Source organism: Hyla sarda, chromosome 3, assembly GCF_029499605.1.
Source record: "Hyla sarda isolate aHylSar1 chromosome 3, aHylSar1.hap1, whole genome shotgun sequence".
Lineage (NCBI taxonomy): Eukaryota > Metazoa > Chordata > Amphibia > Anura > Hylidae > Hyla > Hyla sarda.
The window spans coordinates 38,510,151-38,529,005 of NC_079191.1; the positions used below are offsets into that span (position 1 = coordinate 38,510,151).

The 18,855-nt window shown below is 43.3% G+C and overlaps 1 protein-coding gene across 1 annotated transcript in view; it reads left to right on the plus strand.

The window, feature by feature from the left end:
• Window positions 1–18,855, plus strand: part of SNTG2 (syntrophin gamma 2) — a 528,788-nt gene that overhangs the window by 390,166 nt on the left and 119,767 nt on the right. The window contains exon 12 of the mRNA XM_056564074.1: window positions 12,295–12,411. Within this exon, the coding sequence (XP_056420049.1) occupies window positions 12,295–12,411 (117 nt within the window). The remainder of the gene's footprint in view (window positions 1–12,294; window positions 12,412–18,855) is intronic.

The window sequence follows — 18,855 nt, forward strand, 5'->3', positions numbered from 1 at the left end:
AGAAGCCAAGGAAAGATGGAAAAATCTCCAAAAGGCATCAAATTACAGATTAGACATTCTTATAATATGTCAACAAAAGTTAGATTTTATTTTCATCATTTACACTTTCAAAATAACAGAAAACAAAAAAATGGTGTCTGCAAAAGTTTTGGCACCCTGCAGAGTTAATATCTTGTACTACCCCCTTTGACAAGTATCACAGCTTGTAAATGCTTTTTGTAGCCAGCCAAGAGTCTTTCAATTCTTGTTTGCTGTATCTTTGGCCATTCTTCCTTACAAAAGTCTTCCAGTTCTTTGAGATTTCTGGGCTTTCTGTCATGCAATGCTCTTTTAAGGTCTGTCCATAGATTTTCAATTATACCACCAACATTTTTTTTCTACCAGATTTGTAGAAATGGGGTGCATGAAAATCATACCACACCTACAGAAAAAATGCACCAAATATTCGAGTATAGACAAAAAGTAGAAACAATCTTTATTTAAACAAACATCAGATTAAAAACTAGTTAAAACATACATAGATAGAGCAGCACCAGTCACATACAGGGTATAGGTAAGGAGAGTACACAGTACATGAGATGGTAGTTGTAACGCCGAGCGCTCTGGGCCCCGCTTCCCCTCCGGAGCGCTCGCGGCGTCACTTCCCTGCTTGCAGCGCCCCAGCCAGCGAGTCTGACCGGGAGCGCTGCTCTGTGTCCCTCGGCGGGGATGCGATCCCCGTGGCAGGACGTGCCCGCCCGCGGGTCACATCCCGTGGCACTCACCGGCCCCGTCCTTCTGCTCAGTCCCGGCGCGTGCGGCCCCGCTCTCTAGGGTGTGCGCGCGCCGGGTCTCTCAGATTTAAAGGGCCAGTGCACCATTAATTGGTGCCTGGCCCAATTAGTTCCTAACACTCCCTACACTATATAAACCCACTTCCCCTTCCTGTCCCTGCGGGATCTTGTTGCCTTGTGCCCTGAGAAAGCGTTTCTGCGTGTTCCATTGTCTGTGTATCCAGACCCTTGCCGTTGCCCCTGACTACAAACCGTTGCTGCCTGCCCAGACCTTCTGCTACGTCTGACCTTGCTCTTGCCTTGTCCTTCTGTACCGCGCCTGTCTCAGCTGTCAGTGAGGTTGAGTTGCTATCGGGTGGAATGACTTGGGGGTTACCTGCCGCTGAAAGTCCATCCTGCTTTGCGGCGGGCTATGGTGAAAACCAGTAAACCCTTAGATTCCGTTCTCCTGGTACGGCCCACGTCATCACCTCACTGACACAGAGGATCCACCACCCGTGTCCTCCCCGCTTACCAGTCCGGATCCTGACAGTAGTATTGCAGAGGATACACATGTAAAGTACAAGGATATGGTACAAACAGTAATCCAAATATCAGAAGTACATAACATGAGGAGAACAACAACTTATGGGTGCCAAACCATACCTATACCAAACCCATAAGTTATTGTTCTCATGTTATGTACTTCTGATATTTGGATTACCGTTTGTACCATATCCTTGTACTTTACATGTGTATCCTCTGCAATACTACCATCTTATGTACTGTGTGCTCTCCTTACCTATACCCTGTATGTAACTGGTGCTGCTCTATCTTTTCTATGTATGTTTTAACTAGCTTTTAATCTGAGATTTTCAATTATGTTGAGGTCATTATCCATGTGTAGAAGCCATACTCTCTTGAACTTCAGCTTTTTCACAGATGGCATCAAGTTAGCATCCAAAATTTGCTGAACTTTTCTTGAATCCATTTTTCCTTCCACTTGTGAGATGTTCCCTGTGCCACTGGCTGCAATACAACTCCCAAGCATGAGTAATCCACCCCCCATGCTTAACAGTTGGACAGAGGTTCTTTTCATTAAATTCTGTTCCCCTTCTTCTCCAAACGTACCTTTGCTCATTCCGGCCAAAAAGTTCAATTTTAACCTCATTGGTCCACAGAACTTGTTTCCAAAATGCATCAGGCTTGTCTATATGTTCATTTGCAAAGTTCAAACGCTGATTTTTGTGGTGAGGACGTAGAAGAGGTTTTCTTCTGATGACTCTTCCATGAAGACCATATTTGTACAAGTATCTCTTTATAGTGGAATAGTGTACCACAACTTCAGTGTCTGCCAGATCTTTCTGGAGGGATGGTGCAGTCTCAAACGTGGGTTTTGAATTGTTTTTCTCACAATCCTGCGAGCTGTTCTGTCTGATATTTTTCTTAGTCTTCCAGATCTTGCTTTAACTTCCACTGTTCCTGATGACTGCCATTTCTTAAATACCTTCCGAACAGAGGATATTGACATCTGAAAATGTTTTGCTATCTTCATATAGACTTCTCCAGCTTTGTGAGCGTCAACTATTTTCAGTTTCCGATTTTTAGACAACTGCTTAGAAGAACCCATGGTGCTGATTTTTGGGGCAAGGTCAGATGAGTCTGGGCATTTAAAACCTTTGAGATTGACATCACCTGGTCTTCCCAGATGATGATTGAGAACAATCCATGACACTGGCAGGTCTCAGCTTTGCAAAGGGGGCAGTGCATGCTATAAATTCATTGCAGTAACATCTCACCAGCTCCTCCAGCCCTGATGGCTATTGCCTCCAAAAACCTGTCTCCCTCTATGCTCCAAGCACCAGTGCCTGGTCCACCTGCTCAAGATGTCACCAACTGGTCAGCTATGATGGACTCTGGGTCTGACGAGGGTCCTAGGGACTCTACTGCTGACAGTGACTCACCTGAATACTGGGGCACCAGCCCTCCTGCCAAAAAAAACCTTTTCAAAACGCTGCTAAAAAATACCCATTATGCTTATTACAGTTCTGGACACATCCTCTGATGACACATTGACTGACATGAGACGACCAATGTGCCATCTGCATACCCCTGATCACTCCCAGATGTTTCTTCTTACCCAGCCGGAACCTAACCTGCCAACCCCTGAGGCAGCCGCCACCACTTTGAAGCACTTTCCTGAACTTTAAGCTCTGCTTGCCTTATTGCCCACCAAGTCTGACATGCAGACTATGGCATCTGATCTCAAAACAGCCTGGAGACAGGACCTCAAGCCTTTGATAGCTAAAAATTGCCCATCTTCGTGTCACGTCTTCAAGTGCATAACCTGGAGGAATTTCGCTCCTCAGTGACCTCGCAAATCCATTCCCTGAAGGATGCAACGGCGGCCCTCCTTTCACAACAATCAGCCGAAATGGAACACTTAGATGATCTGGATAACAGAAACAATAGAAATAATATCCATGTCTAGTGCCTTCCTGAATCCTTTTACCTCAGGACCTAACTAATACCTTCCAGAGACTTTTTAATGAAGTCCTCCAAAAACCCCATGACTCTCCTTTGGATCTGGACAGGACGCTCCGTGCCCTTAAAGCTAAGAATTCTGAACCTAAGAAGGCAAGGGATGTTATCTGTAGGGTTCATCACTTTCTGTTAAAGGATGAGATAATGAGAAAAGCAAAAGACCTGAAAAACATCACTTACAATGGATCTCCTGTCCACCTTTATCCTGTTCTTTCCCTCCGTACGCTCAAGTTGAGAGTGGCCCTCAAACCCCTTCTTCAACTCCTCCAAAACACCCAAATTGTTTAAAGATGGGCTTTCCCTTTTCACTGACCGCAAGATATGGTAGTACATCTGCTACACTCAGGTGACTGGAGGACTCACAACCCTTTCTAGCGACATTTAAGTTATCACAGGTTCCTCTCCCAGACTGGGATTGTCTATTTCTACCGAATCCATTGATATACCTGGTGAACCCTACCTAGTGCTCTCAACCAAGTGGCAAGATGGACACCCGGGCACCTGACCTGCCCTACTCTACCAAGAAGCGCAAGGCTTGACGTTATTCATATGATGTTTGATCTTTTTAGCTCTGACCCCAGTCTTCCCCTTTAAGGTTCTGACCATAAGCCTCTGATGCTCCAACCTCATATGGGGATACTGTTTAAGGGACATTTTGCATTATTATTATTTCTTTTCCATTTGTCCCCTACCCAACTAGTACATACTCCCCCCCCCTCCCGATCCCTGACTGTTACCTGGTTCCATAATCTATTTGTTCAATACCCCTTACATAATTTACCTGCATATCTACTAATGCCTCCCACCTTTTTGGCTACATGGCAGTCTATTTCTCATTCTGCCCTACATTTTACGTTCTTGTGACTTATTCACGGAACTTGTGTCAAGTCGACATTTAGACCTGAACCACATGAGACCGTATTCTCTCCCTCATGGTTCAACTTTTGTCAACTCTGACCTGCTTGCACCTCATGACTAGTGCCCCTTCTGTTTTTACCCCCACTATCATATTGATTAGGCTGATCCTGGTACCGACCCTTATGGCTCCCTCTTCTAGTCCCCTTGTATCCATTAAAAAAACACACACACATACAGTAGATGGCAAGGTCTGGACAAGTAGGGGTTGTTCTGATTTAGCACATTCAGATCCTTAGAATAAGACCCTCATCTAGGATGTCTATATGGAGAGGAATAAATTTATAACAACCCCTTTTTTCCAGATATTTATGTAAAATTTTTGTAATATACAGTATAGCAATTTTAATATTATGATATATGGAGCAGTATTTTCCAGATTGGAGTAAATAGCATGTGTCTTATATGTGGTAATAAATGAACCAGGCTTAGGAGCTGTATCTACGCCATCCAAATGTATACTACTATATACAGAAATATCCAGCCTTATCTTTCCTTTAGTTTAGTTATTTAATTCAATTTCTCATGAAAGCCTTTCAACACAATATCATGATATGTTATTAAAATTCACTCGACTTCCGGTTCCGGCGCCATGCAGTGAGGACGCACGGAGAGCTAGCTCCCGACCCGCACACCGTTCCACGGCTCTATTTACCCGCAAACACCGAGGCTGCAACCTCTCTGGCCAAGACTACGGGTGGCTAGCTCTATGGACAAGTTCCTGCTGCATATGGGGCGCACAGATTCCAAGAAACGGAGGCAGAAACCCGGGGGCTCCCACGGCAGCACGCGCATCATGGCGGCGTCCCCCGCCTCCAGCCGCGCTACTTCCCCGTCCCCTTCTGAAACGGGGTCTATAGTTGGGGGCGAAGACTTTGACCTCCCACAGCTGGACTATGCCAGATTGGCGACTGAAGTGGCTAAATCGATTGCCCCTAAAGTACAGGAAGCCATCATTGCCACTATCCAGACGACGCTGGCCCAATTGCAACAGCAAGCAGCACAGCATGAGACCCGCATGGCGCAGATTGAAGACCGGGTGGGCTCTTCTGAAGACACCACCTCTAACGCGGTGAGCCGAATTCTCACTCTAGAGACTGAATGTAAAAGACTCAGTGACAAGGTCGAGGATCTGGAAAACAGGTCCAGACGGAGCAACCTGCGGATCGTAGGGTTTCCTGAGACGGTCCCATCCAGAGACCTGGGCTATATCTGCGAAATTGCTTTACCGAAGGCTCTGGGCCTGCCGCGGCCCTGCAAGGTGGAGAGAGCCCACCGTCTTGGCCCTGACCTGCGCGCCGCTCACGAGCAATCTACACAGCCGGGACTTGACAACAGACCCCGACCCCGCCAGGTAATTGTCAAATACCTGGATTTCACTGACAAGGTCGCCATACTGCGAGCATTCCGCTCAAGGAAGGGTCCTTTGATATTTGATGACGCGAGGCTTTTGATCTTTGGCGATTTCTCAGCAGAGGTCTCTAAACGGCGCAAATTATATGCCCCTACCTGCACCGCTCTACATCGCAAGGGTATGCGGTTTGCTCTCCTCTACCCGGCCCTATTGAAGGTCTTCTACCCGGACGGCATGCAATCTACCTACCAGACCCCTGAGGAAGCATCGACGGCTCTCCGGGCGTTTCTTCACTCACCGACTCGCACACCATCTTCCCCACCAGGGAATGGTGGACACCAACTGCGACTGCCACCTGACCCTCTTCGCCTGGATCGCATTGACGCCCCGGACCCTCACACGACTCGGGCCCCTGAGGAGGACTCATGGCACTGCTCGCAACATTCCCGGGATTGGCAGCTCTCTCCGAGAGGCAGTAGGAACAGGGGACCGGCACTGCCTGATCAAGGTTGAACTGACGCACAATACCGGGACTTTACGGTACTTTTTCACTGTCTGAGTTGTCCTTTTTCCTTGGAACTTTTACTGAGGGTTGTGGACATGTTCCTCTGATTGGGGCCTATATTACCGTTTGATTTCACCCCTGGAGTCCTTCGGTCTGTCACACTGGACACTGGTTCCAAAGTTGCGGGAGGGGGGAGGGTTGGGGAGGGATGGGGGGAAGGTGGCCTTTCTTTGTATGATCTTATGCTTTATTTCCTTACCTGGCTGTTTTATGGTTATGTTTAGGGGAGTGGGAGTCGAGGGGGGGGGAGGGGGGGAAATGATGACACATTTAACCTCTTGCTTATTCTGCATTCTGCGGTTACTATATTGGGTTGGTTGAGGGCTTTCACCTTATACCTTGCTTAATGAACTGGGACCAGGACTTCCAGACTGGGGGCGTTTAGTGTACATGTACTGGTTCAGACGGGAAGGAAGGGGCCACTGGGAGATATGGGGGGCCATACACCCTTCCATTTGACACATTGCATGCTCCTTCACGGGATGTTTATTGTAACAGTAAGGATGGTCTCCTCGGGGTATAACTCAAGAGGGATTGGGACGTTTGGGGATGACAGCCGTCATTTTACTGCCGTGGTTCTGATGGGTGGATATCCATTTTCTACTTGTATACCTTTCCACAGGGGGGAGGGGGTGCGGCTCTCCGGTGGGTCTCTTTTGTATGGGAATAGAGGAAGTCTAATAGGCAGGGAGAATCCAGGAAGGAGTGGTTTATTCCTGGTGTCTGCGAAAGTTTGATCCCCTTATTGCGGGATAGTTGGGGGGGGGAGGAGGAGGGTCAGGCTTGTTTTAGTAGTTTAGTTTCTTATTTGGGTTTTTATTTCTTTTCCTACGGCTATCTAAGTATACTAGAAATGCGCATTGTTACTTGGAATGTAAAGGGTCTTAGATCCCCTCAGAAGCGAAGCATGGTCCTACGGCACCTTAAAAGAATGTCTGTCGATATTGCCCTTCTCCAGGAGACACATCTTGACAAATCTGACTATTTCCGTATGTGCAAATGGTGGGTAGGGAGAGTGGAAGGCTCACCAGCGGTGAACCACAAAGCGGGGGTTTTGATATTATTTCACAAGGCCTTTCAAGGGGAGGTGTTACGGGTTTCCAATGACGAAGAGGGACGCATTTGCTCTGCTACTATCAGGACAGCTTCGGCAGATATTGACGTTGTTAATGTTTATGGTCCTAACCATGATACTTCCTCTTTTCTAGACAGTTTAGAACGACGACTGGACACTAGCGCTGTGTCTTTGAAGGTGGTGGCTGGTGACTTTAATGCGGTGATGCATGACCTGGAGGACCGACGTAGCAACCGACCACACCCTCCTATACGACGATCAGGTGACTCTCTTTTGACTGGGTGGGCGACCCGGACTGCTCTCATGGACGCATGGCGAGTGCTGCACCCCGAGGCGAGGGAGTTTAGTCATTACTCCCACGCACAGGACTCGTGGTCCAGGATTGATTACTGCTTTCTGTCTGGCTCGTTGCTCCCAAAGGTGCAGCGCTTGACCATGGAGGACATGATATCTGATCATTCCCCTATTTCATTGCACTTGACTGACTTCACTCCCCGGGGCACTGATTTTATATGGAGGTTCCCTTCCGGATTAGCTAGGGATGAGCAGTTCCAATCCCTGCTTAAGGGATGGTGGCTTGAGTATGCTGCTGACAATGCGGCACACGCTTCTTCCCCCCAATTATACTGGGATACGGCGAAGGCTGTCTTGAGGGGTAGGGTTTTGGCCTATACGGCTACGTTCAAATGCAAAGTACATGCTCAGATTGCTGCTCTTGGGACTGCCCTTAGATCAGCCTATACTGCCTTTGTTGCCGCTCCATCTCCAGTCACTAAAGAAGTCTGGCAAGCGGCTAAACTGGCCTATGGCACGTGGCTCGAAAAGAGAGACAACCTTCATAGGAACCAGTTTGAGGCGTCACTATTCCGACACGGTAACAAACCTGGCCGACTGTTGGCCAGGTTTGCGAAGGGTGCGATGCCTCGATCTCAGATTCCAGTATTGAAGGATCATTGTGGCACGTTGCACAGGGATCCTAAAATAATTTCGGATATCCTGCGCTCGTACTACAGTGATCTCTACACGCGGGAGCCCTCACCTGCTCCAACGTCTAGAGATTGGTTAGGGATGGCAAACCTGCCTACTCTTTCTGCTGATGAACTCTCTCACTTAAATGCTCCTATCACGACTGATGACTTACACTCAGCAATCAAAGGGCTGGTGGCTGGGAAAGCGCCGGGACCTGATGGGTTCACCGGCGACTTCTATAAGATTCTAAAAGGGGAGATAACTGCTCCTCTGCTGTCCCTATTTAATTCATACCTACAGGGCGCCCCCATCCCGCAGACAATGAACACGGCGTACATTAAAGTGTTGCCGAAGCCTGGAAAGGACTGGTCATCCCCAGATGGCTATCGCCCGATATCCCTAATCAATATTGATTTGAAGCTTGCTTCAAAAATTCTGGCAGACAGGTTGGCACTGATCCTAACCAGGATCATCTCGCCACTCCAGGTAGGATTTGTTAAAGGTAGATCGGCAGTGAGCAATATTCGCAAGGTCATCTCTGTTCTTGACGAAATACATCTTCGCCCGGCTGCCCACCCCTCTCCAGCTCTGCTATCTATTGACGCAGAAAAGGCCTTTGACCATGTACGCTGGGAGTGGATGTGGTCGGTCTTGGCGAGGATGGGATTTGAAGGTCCTTTTCTGGCATACTTACGCTCGCTATATTCCTCCCCGATTGCTAGGATTGCCACCCCAGGATTTTTATCATCGCCCTTCTCCCCGCATAAAGGTACCAGACAGGGGTGCCCCCTTTCCCCGTTACTTTTTAACCTGGTCATTGAACCTCTCTCCAGAGTGCTTTCTTCAGTGGAAGGTATTGAGGGTATTAAAATAGGAGGACAGGAGCTCACCCATGCCCTTTTTGCTGACGACTTGCTTCTTTTCCTAGACGCCCCTAAAGAATCCCTACCACTCATCTTTGATCTATTATCTGACTTCGGGACCGCATCCGGTTACAGGGTCAATATCTCTAAAAGTGTACTGCTTGATCTGGCTCCTAACCAGGGCGCTCTCAGGGAGGCTGATCTACCTTTACCCATATCATTGTCCATGGATTCTATTAAATATTTGGGTCTGAAAGTGGGCAGGACGGCCTCATCTCTGTACTCCTTAAATTTTCCCCCATTGATTCAAAAAGTGGTTGCTGAGTTGAGACGGTGGGAATCGCTGCCTCTCCCTTTATTAGCCCGAAGCCATTTACTCAAAATGTTGAGTTTTTCGAAATTATTATATCCCCTACAGACGATTCCTGTCTTACTACCTCATCGCGATGTCACCTTGCTCAACTCAGCCTTCACTAGATTCCTGTGGGCCGGTAGACGACCCCGTATAGTGGCTAGAAAACTGATGCTACCTAAACACAAAGGGGGCCTCAACCTGCCGGATATCAGGCATTACAATGTGGCCTGCTTATTCAGACATAGCATTGACTGGCTCAGACAGGGGACCCAGTTTTCTGACACGACTATCGAGGCCGCTCTATTGGGACCCTGGAATCTCAGTGCCCTATTACATACCAAATTTGGGGCGCTGCCTCGTCCCATTAAACATAGCGTCATTTTACGGGACACCATTGCCGCCTGGAAAATAGGCCGGGCTGCAATGAATCTTCCCTTTTCTTTAAGCAAACATATGTCGCTATGGGGACACCCAGAATTTTTGCAAGGGATGGACAATAGTATGTACCATAGATGGAGGGAGGTTGGTATTCTCAATGCTGGACATTTGTTCCATGCCTCAGAACCACGACTGCTCACTTTTGAGGAACTAATGACTGCTTATGGGCTGCCTGGTAGCCACTTCCTTCCCTATTGTCAGATCAAGAATTTCCTTTTTTCTAGACTACGAGACTTCACACGAGAACACTCCCACACCTCTTTTGACGACTTTATCTCCTCTGATAGGGCGAACCACTCGCTGTCTGCCTTATACAGATACCTTAATAGAAAGGGTGCTGAAGCGCTACATGATTCTTTGTTTCGATACTGGGAAACTAAATTGGGTGAACGCTCTCTCACACTACCGATCCTGGAGGGGTGGTCTGGGGTGTGCAAGGCAGTGGTGTGCGAGACCTGGAGGGAAACGCAATACCGAATCATGCATCATGCCACATATGGATTCTCTTTTCCGCGCACGCCGGACCACCCTGATAGGATCGATCATTGTCCCAAATGCGGAGAATATAAGACGGACCTTCTTCATGGTCTACTTACTTGCCCACGCTCACGAGACTTCTGGGGAGACTTGGTCTCGTTGTTAAATAGGAAACTGAACTTATCCCTCACATTAGACACTAAACTCATAGTATTACATATAGCTCCTGACGACATGACCATTCCGCTGCTTATTCATATGCTGTTGTTGGTGGCGAAGAGATGTTTACTGTCACACTGGTTGACGCAGGACGTGCCCACAATCTCAGAGGTTTTCTTACAGACAAAAAAGTACTTATTTTTTGATGTCACAGAGTTGGGGAGGACTAAGGACAAATCGGCCAAGGGTTTTTTAAAAAAATGGAGGACGTTTATGACAATATTCCTCACTGACGATGAGATAAGACGGATCATGGTGGTGTTCCGGGACACAACTTGGTACCTCAACAGGGAGATAGCAGGTACCTTGGGGAGACTCAAGGTCCACTAATGTAGGGAGTGAGACAGAGTGGGGTCACTGTTTGTTGCACTGAAATGGAGGTGGGATGCCTGGATGGACCATGCTTCGTACTGGGGGGAATGGTTGATGCCTGCATAATTCGAACTTCATCTTGTTTACATTTCCTATTGCTGGAGGGAATTCTGTTGTTTAGGGGGGAGGGTTGGGGTTATTTTATGAGACTTGCAAAGAACGTATAATGTGTACTCTAATATTATTGTTTGATTGCCTCGGACACTGCCCGAGTGTTGTTGGAAAATTTGGAAATTTAATAAAAATATGTTTAAAAAAAAAAAAAATTCACTCAAAAGGCTTAGTTTACATAACAATCACTGTGTCTCCTCTCATTGACTTACACATTGATTACACTTAGTGACAGAACGTCATGTGGGCTATGAAAAGCTGGTAATCTCAACACATGTATCACTGACTACATTCAGTCAAGAGACAAGTTAAAGGGAATGTGTCACCAGAGTATGAACTAGTTTTTCTGTTAACCATATTTTTTATACATTTTCTTTTATTTTTTTCCTCCCTAATTTTAACTTTTACTATGTATATTTAAACATAATCCTGAAATCTTGTAGTTCCCATTATGGCCACTAGGCATAAATCTAAGCTGAGAGTCTCTGTTCTGTGCAGAGCTATTTCCAGCATTCTCCTGCTTTTCATCATAAGTCCTGTTTATTGTTGCTTATGTTATGGCCTGCTGAAAAGCATATCTCTAAATGCTAGAAAAAAAACACTGCTCAGGATGGTAGCCCCATGAATAAAAATTAAAAAAATTAAATAAAAAACAAATTACAATCAGAAAATAAAACCAAATTAGAAAAGATGTTTTAATAATTAAAAAAATTGAGTGACCCTTGTATTACATTGTGCACCTGCAAGCAGGATCTGGGATCCAAGATAACTCCAGTCCTGACCATTTAATCTTCTAGATATGGCATTCAATTGGGACCATGGCAGCCTCCTCTGCTAACCCCCATATAATGCGATTGTGGAGTAATAAGCGGTCCCTAGGTCTACCATCTTAGTACATCTAGAAATGGACTAGGAGTCCTATTAGATCGCAAAAATGCTGCATTGCAATAGTGTTATACATAAATTTAGTTATAAAAAATTATAAACATCCCCTTTCCCTTTTATCATGTAAAAACAGGAAAAATAGGACAAACATATAAAATTGGTTTTACCCTGTCAGAAAGTACTTCAGTTCAGAAGCATGTTAAAATGGAATTTATCTTTTCATAAATGTTGATTTATTTACTCCACACATCAGCTATTATTTATTGTCACAAATATAAAATTAAGATGTCACAATTAGATTGAACATTTTCTTGAAATTTATTGATAAAATTCTAATTGTTATTTTTAGCTGCTTACAAAATTTCTGTTGACTTTACCACATTTTTCCTACTCTTTACAGATTCTACACATGGGTTGGGTGAGTGAAAAAGTACAAGGGTCAGATGGATCGCACATTTATAAATTCAAGTTCCTGGTACTAAAGGGTTCAACTTTCTATATCTTCAAGACTCCACCAGTAAGCTATTAAATTGTTTTATGCCATTGTATCAATATATTTCTCCAATACAATGTATAAGAAATGTGTAACAAACTATTTCTGCTACTGCCCATATTTATTTAATTGTTTAATTCACAATCGTACAGTAGGTGAATCCATAATACAGACATTATATAGTAAAGGTTCTCAAGCAGAAATGTAGATACAAAAGGTGAGAATACATAGCAAACGTTTGGATGGGCCCCCTACAAACATTAATCAGCTGTGTGTAAAATTTAAGAGAGGGAGACTTTAAAAAAAAAAAATTATTTTAAAATAATGAACTGCAACTACTTTTTCAAAAGTGTCCCTACTCTTACAGGTTTAGGAAAACAATCTACGGTAACAAACAGTTAAGCACTAATATATTACTCCAGAGTATACAACATTTGTTCAGATACCAAATCAAGCCTCTAAATTATCTGACAATGAAAATGAAATTTTCAGCTCCCAGATTAAATGCCTTAAAGGGGTTATCCACCGTAAGGTGATTTTAGTATGTACCTGGCAGACAGTAATGGACATGCTTAGGAAGGATCTGCACTTGTCCAGGGGCTAATTGGCTATGCCATGAGATTACCATAACACTGTGGCTAGCTTTTTGTGAACTTGTATTTCCTGTTTGACTTATGTTTTTTTTTACTACAAATCCCACAATGCCATTTTCCTCCCTCCCACACATCAGCCACCCCACCCATTGAAACAAAAGACCTGTGGTTTTCAATCAGGGTGCCTACAGCTGTTGCATTAGTTGCAGATTGAACCCTCCACCCATTGAAGCAGACAGGCTCCCTGTCATCAGCTGACTAGTGAGTCAGGTCTTGGCCGCATTGCAAGCTGGGAAAAATCCGAGACAACAATCATTTTGTATGCTGGTAAAAATAAATAGTGGGGTTAAAATCACAGAAGAATTGTGAGAAAACCGTCACACACAGGTACAGACACTATATTATGGACTAAATTGACTTTACAGCCCCTGTAGCATAGTCAAATAAAAAAAAATCCTGGAATACCCCTTTAGCTATCAGACCCCAGACTGCCTAAATGTTCAGACCCAAGACTATGGCCCAGATTTATCAAAGAATGTCTACGATAGAGCTATTTTCCCATGTTTATTTGGGTGGTGGGTTTGACTAGCGTGCGTCTTATTTATCAAGAAGGTGCAGCAGGATGATGAATTTTGCACAGCTCTGCTGTGGTGGGAAAAGCTCTACCACATACACTTTTTCTAGACGCTTGTGAGGGAGGAAAGTAGACACTTTCCCGGGTCCTGAATTTGGCAGGTTAAGTGTTTTTACTTACTTTCACAGAGCTGCCGGGCCATTTTTACTTGCATTTTAGATGCTCCAATCAAATTTGATTGCAGTGTCTAAGGGGTTAAAGCCGGGCATCACCATAATCGGTGATGTCTGGCATTAGATATGGGTCCTGGTGGCAGATAGCCAGCAGGACCACCTAGCTATGACCTGTGCTCAGCTCCTGAGCACGTGTCATTGAAGGGGAGTGAGATGCTGTCGTCCACAAGAGGTTAATGGTTGAATTGCGGAAGGTAGAAATGATTCTCATGTCTACTGGTAGGTGGTGTACCTTTTTGCCTAAAAATGTACCTTCACGCACAAAATAGCGACTTCTGACAAAAGTCGCAAATTATAAATATGTGACCACTGCATGGTCAAAAAGGTTCTACGGGTAGGCAAAAAGAGTGAAACTGTCTATATCAAAAGACGCATAAAAGTCGCTAAATATGCTGCTTGCGCCTGAACTGCACCAAAACATAGACAAAAAAAATGCTCTAAAAGCAATGATAAATCTCCCCTTATGTGTCTAAATTTTCAGACTTCCACACCAGAATCCTAAATTTCAGACTTCCAAATCAAAAGCCTAAATTATTAAACCCCAGACCAGTACCCTAAATTATCAGACTCCAGATCAGAATCCTTAATTATCAGACCCCAGACTAGATGCCTAAATTTCAAATTCCCAGACCAGAACCCTGAATTATCATACCACAGATCAGAACCGTAAATTGTCAGAGCCTAGCCTAGAATCCTAAACTATTAAACTCCAGACTAAATGCTTAAATAATCAGACCTAAACTAAATATCTAAATTGACAAACCTGTTGATCAGTTTAAGACCCCAGACCCAAATTTATTTACCAGATTAGGGTTTTCTTGGTCCTCTTCGCTTTCACATGCCCCCTGATGAAATGCCTGACATAGGCTAATAACAGAAAAAATGGCAGCACTTGGTATTCCTACAGGGTCCATGTAACCCACATGGAGAGGTAGCAGTTGCAATTAAATCATGGTGTCTAAGCTGCTCAAAGGTCCATTTGCCACATAAGAGGACACTAGTATTATATATGGCACAGGGTTGGTATGGGCCTATTGCATAATTTGTTAAGGGGCCTAGAAACACCAAGTTATGCAGCTTTACACCTGACAAATCTATTCACCAGTTATTGCAGACTTACTAGATGCTGTTCGCTCCAAAGTCGAAAATATTGAAATTTTTATGAAAATACGTTTTACTTGATGTTGCATTATTAGCACCAAACAGCATGAAGCTATTTTTAAATACATTGCTCGGGGCTTTTAAAACGATCTAACATGTATCTGCAAAATTACTGTACATAGCTCTCAGTCTACAAACTTTGATTTTTCCAATGCAAATCGTGGTAGCAAACAAAATACCTATCAATATAGTATTCATATTTTGAAAAATCCATGAACTCATTTTTTTTGTCGTACCTAATGATGATGACTATTATTCCAGTTTAAAAATAAGAAAAAAAAAGTTATATTACTTTGGCTGAAATTTCACAAAACAGTAAACTTAAAGGGAAAATGACACATGTATCGGTTGAAAGTCATAATTTTAATCTCATTTGCTTTAATTCTCTTGTATTTTTATTTATTTTTGTCTTTCTTCATTCTGGGAGCTTAGATGACAGTAAAACTTAAAGTGTTACCATTTCTTTGTATATGTAGAAAGCAACAGGAAATTTCAAAATATACAAAAATAAAAAAGCAAAGTTTTTGACTTTTTATGTGGATTTTAAAGAAAAAATATTACTAACCACACATAATTAAAATGCAAAATTAAACTATTGTTTAAAGAAGTTATTTTAAATGGGCACTGTCAGAATCCAAAACTTTTTATATTTTCCAATCTTGGCCAAGCATTAACTGTTCTAATATACTTCAGAAGTAATAAGATATTATCTTCATTTTATAGACATTAAGGCTTATAAAAAATAAAATAAAAAAAAGATCACTGGGGCCACATATCATTCAGAACATAATTATGTATAGCTGTAGCATCATCTCTGTCCCAGCTGAAACACGGGCTAAGACAAAGTCTAGTAAGTGAGGGCAGGACTAGCGCTTCTCTGTGCTCACTCCTGTCCTATCATACTCCTGTCTAAACATAGGGAGAAGGGGGTTATAGAGCAGCCTGCAGTGATTGGATGGAGAGACCCAGCACAGCACTGCAGACTCAGGGTTGAAGTGAGTGAGGGCGGGCTCAGTGCTTGCCTCAGACACGCCCCTTCCTGAGCAGTGGATGTCAGAATAAGTGATAAGCAGAAATTGATACCTTATCTGTATTCTGTAGGTCCATACAATTACAATGATGCCTAAATTATATGGGTTTTGATTTGTTTTACTTCTTTTAAAAAATTATGACTATTTATACGAAAATTTAGTATGTTTAAAATTGTCACCTTCTAACACCTATAAGTTTTATATTTTTCTGTATACAAGGACATGTGAAGCTATCTGAAATTTTTATTGGTATCATTTTTGTTGTGATAGGACTCTGATTGCTTTTTATAATTTTTTTATGGGTTTCCAAGTGACTAAAAATAAGCAATTCTGAACATTTTATTGGTATTTTTTTACGTATATGCCATTGACCGTGCAGCTTAATTAACATTATATTTTTACAGTTCGGACTTTTACGCGAGCAAAAATCTACATATGTTTACATGTATTTTTGTTTACATATATATATATATATATATATATATATATATATATATATATATATAATTTTTTATACATTTTTTTATGGGAAAAAGGTGAGAGTTTAAAACTTTAATTAGGGAACCTTCTGTTTGCATATACTGTCCATTGCTGCTCCATAGAACAGCATTGATCAGTGTTATTGGCTATTCATTGCTCCAGACTGCTATGGCTGATGGGAGCATAAGAGTGCCAAATGGAAGGCCTTCACAACTGATCGGAATACCGTAATCTCACCGCGGTGGTCCCGATCAGCCCGACGGAGCAGCCAGGATTAGTTTTTTTTTTTACATTTTAGAAGCTGCAATCAACTTTGACTGAGACCATCCCGCTATGACACACGCTCAGCTCCTCAGATGCATCATAGAAGGGGAGCAGGTGCAGAGCGTACATTTACCCCCTGTGTCTTTTAAGGGATACTCAGCCCCTAGACATCTTATCCCCCATCCAAAGGATGGTGGATAAGATGTCTAGGGGCGGAATAACCCTTTAATGTGTATTAAAAAGCAAAACTTTTATTTGCTAAATAAATATGGTTACAATTATTCTTATTATTCTAAACTTTAAAATGTTTCCGTCTTCAAGGCTGATTGCTCATTTTTGTTCTGTGATGGAAAAAGGAGGGGTTGAAATGTTTGTTTGTCTTTTATTGTGGGAGATAATTTATTTTTATTTTTAAAAACATATTTTTCTTACACTTTTTAAGTCCCCCTAATGGAAATTGTATAAGCAACCAAAAGATTGCATAGCATTGGGCCATCAGATCAATGCTCTTCTAGTAGATCTGTTGGCCAGCATAGAGCTTTAGGAAGGCCTACAGCTGCCATGGAAACTGATGAGTACCCCGCAGTCACATTTGAGGAGGGGTGCGGGGGTTTGCTGATTGGACAGCTGGCAGCACTACTTTTGTCACTGGTTGTCATAAAGGGGTACTCCGCCCCTAGACAACTTACCCCTATCCTATCCAAAGGATAGTGGACAAGATGTTTTATCAAGGGGATTGGCCACTGGGACCCCGCGATCTCCACTCTGGCACCCTGGAGTTCTAAACATTTATGTTCAGAACACCGTCTGTGCTAGGCTTCGGCCGGCCGTGGTCATCACGCCCTCCTCCATTAATATCTATGTGAGTGGGCTGTGGTTGCCTGTAATCTGGAATGGAGTGGAGTTTGCTATGTGCAGCATATTACTGGGGTGCCATGCTGGAGATCGTGGTGGGTTCCAGCAGCCAGACCTCCCTCTATTAAGCATCTTTTCTCCTATCCTTTGGATAGGGGATAAGATGTCTAGGGGCGGAGTTCCCCTTTAAATGCTGCTTTAAATTGTGGCAATTAAGAAGCTAATGACTGCTGACAGCAGCTGACACCCACCATCTATGAAGCGAGCACAGCATAATAGCAAAAGCTTGCCGGTCATGTGTGGCACATTTCCACAAAGCCGAAGCGGCTTGAACAACATATTTCGCCAAGGAGTTAAGATGCTCCGACATGGAGAATGCAAGAATTTCCTGAACCAGACATTACAAGTGCTTTTCAAGTATAGGAGGAACAAAAACATCTACAGCTGGGGAAAATATGTTCAACAAATTGCTTGAACACTTTTTAATCTGTATACTGTTGTATTATTGAAGAGGTGGCAGAGCGAGAGACCTATTTGTGGGATTCTTGATCCGTGGTACATCTGCAATGCCAAATTAGATTAGAATTGTATGTAAACATAGTGTTCCCTATTTATTATATATTCATACTGTATTTGTATCCTCTTAACTATTTTCCAATTGATTCCCCTTCTTTATCAGCCCAAGAATTAATTTATGAACTGCGTATATATCAAAATAGCTTTGGGAATATTTTAGAGAACTACAATTCAATTTAGAGAATAATTTAGATAATTGGAGATATGAACTAATGAAGAGTTTTTAATTAACCTCTCAAAATATAATGAAAGAACACTGAAATATGAGATAGAAAAGAGCAGAAAGACACTGAATTATAATTACATTTATTCATCATCCAGATCATTCTGTGTTTTCCAGACATTATTTTTGGCTTATTTTGCAAGCCCAAAATGCGTGATGCAACTAATTATAGTTAGGGTGTATTCGTAATGTGAACATAAATTAGGAGATAAAACTAGGATACAGATGTAGCAGTGCTGAATTTTTTTCATGCAAATCTTTATGGCTGCAACATTTTGGTTTCATAGTCAGGGGCTCAGCTATTTTTGGGTTTCTGAATCCTGAGGGTATTCAAAAGTTCTTAAAATGATGCAATGACTGCTACTGGCCTTGTGGACATTGGGGGGGGGGAGGAACCATTGTGGACAGTCTACCACATCCAGAGTGTCCTCAACACATCAAATTATATTCACATTCCTAGTTCAGAGGCCATATTCAA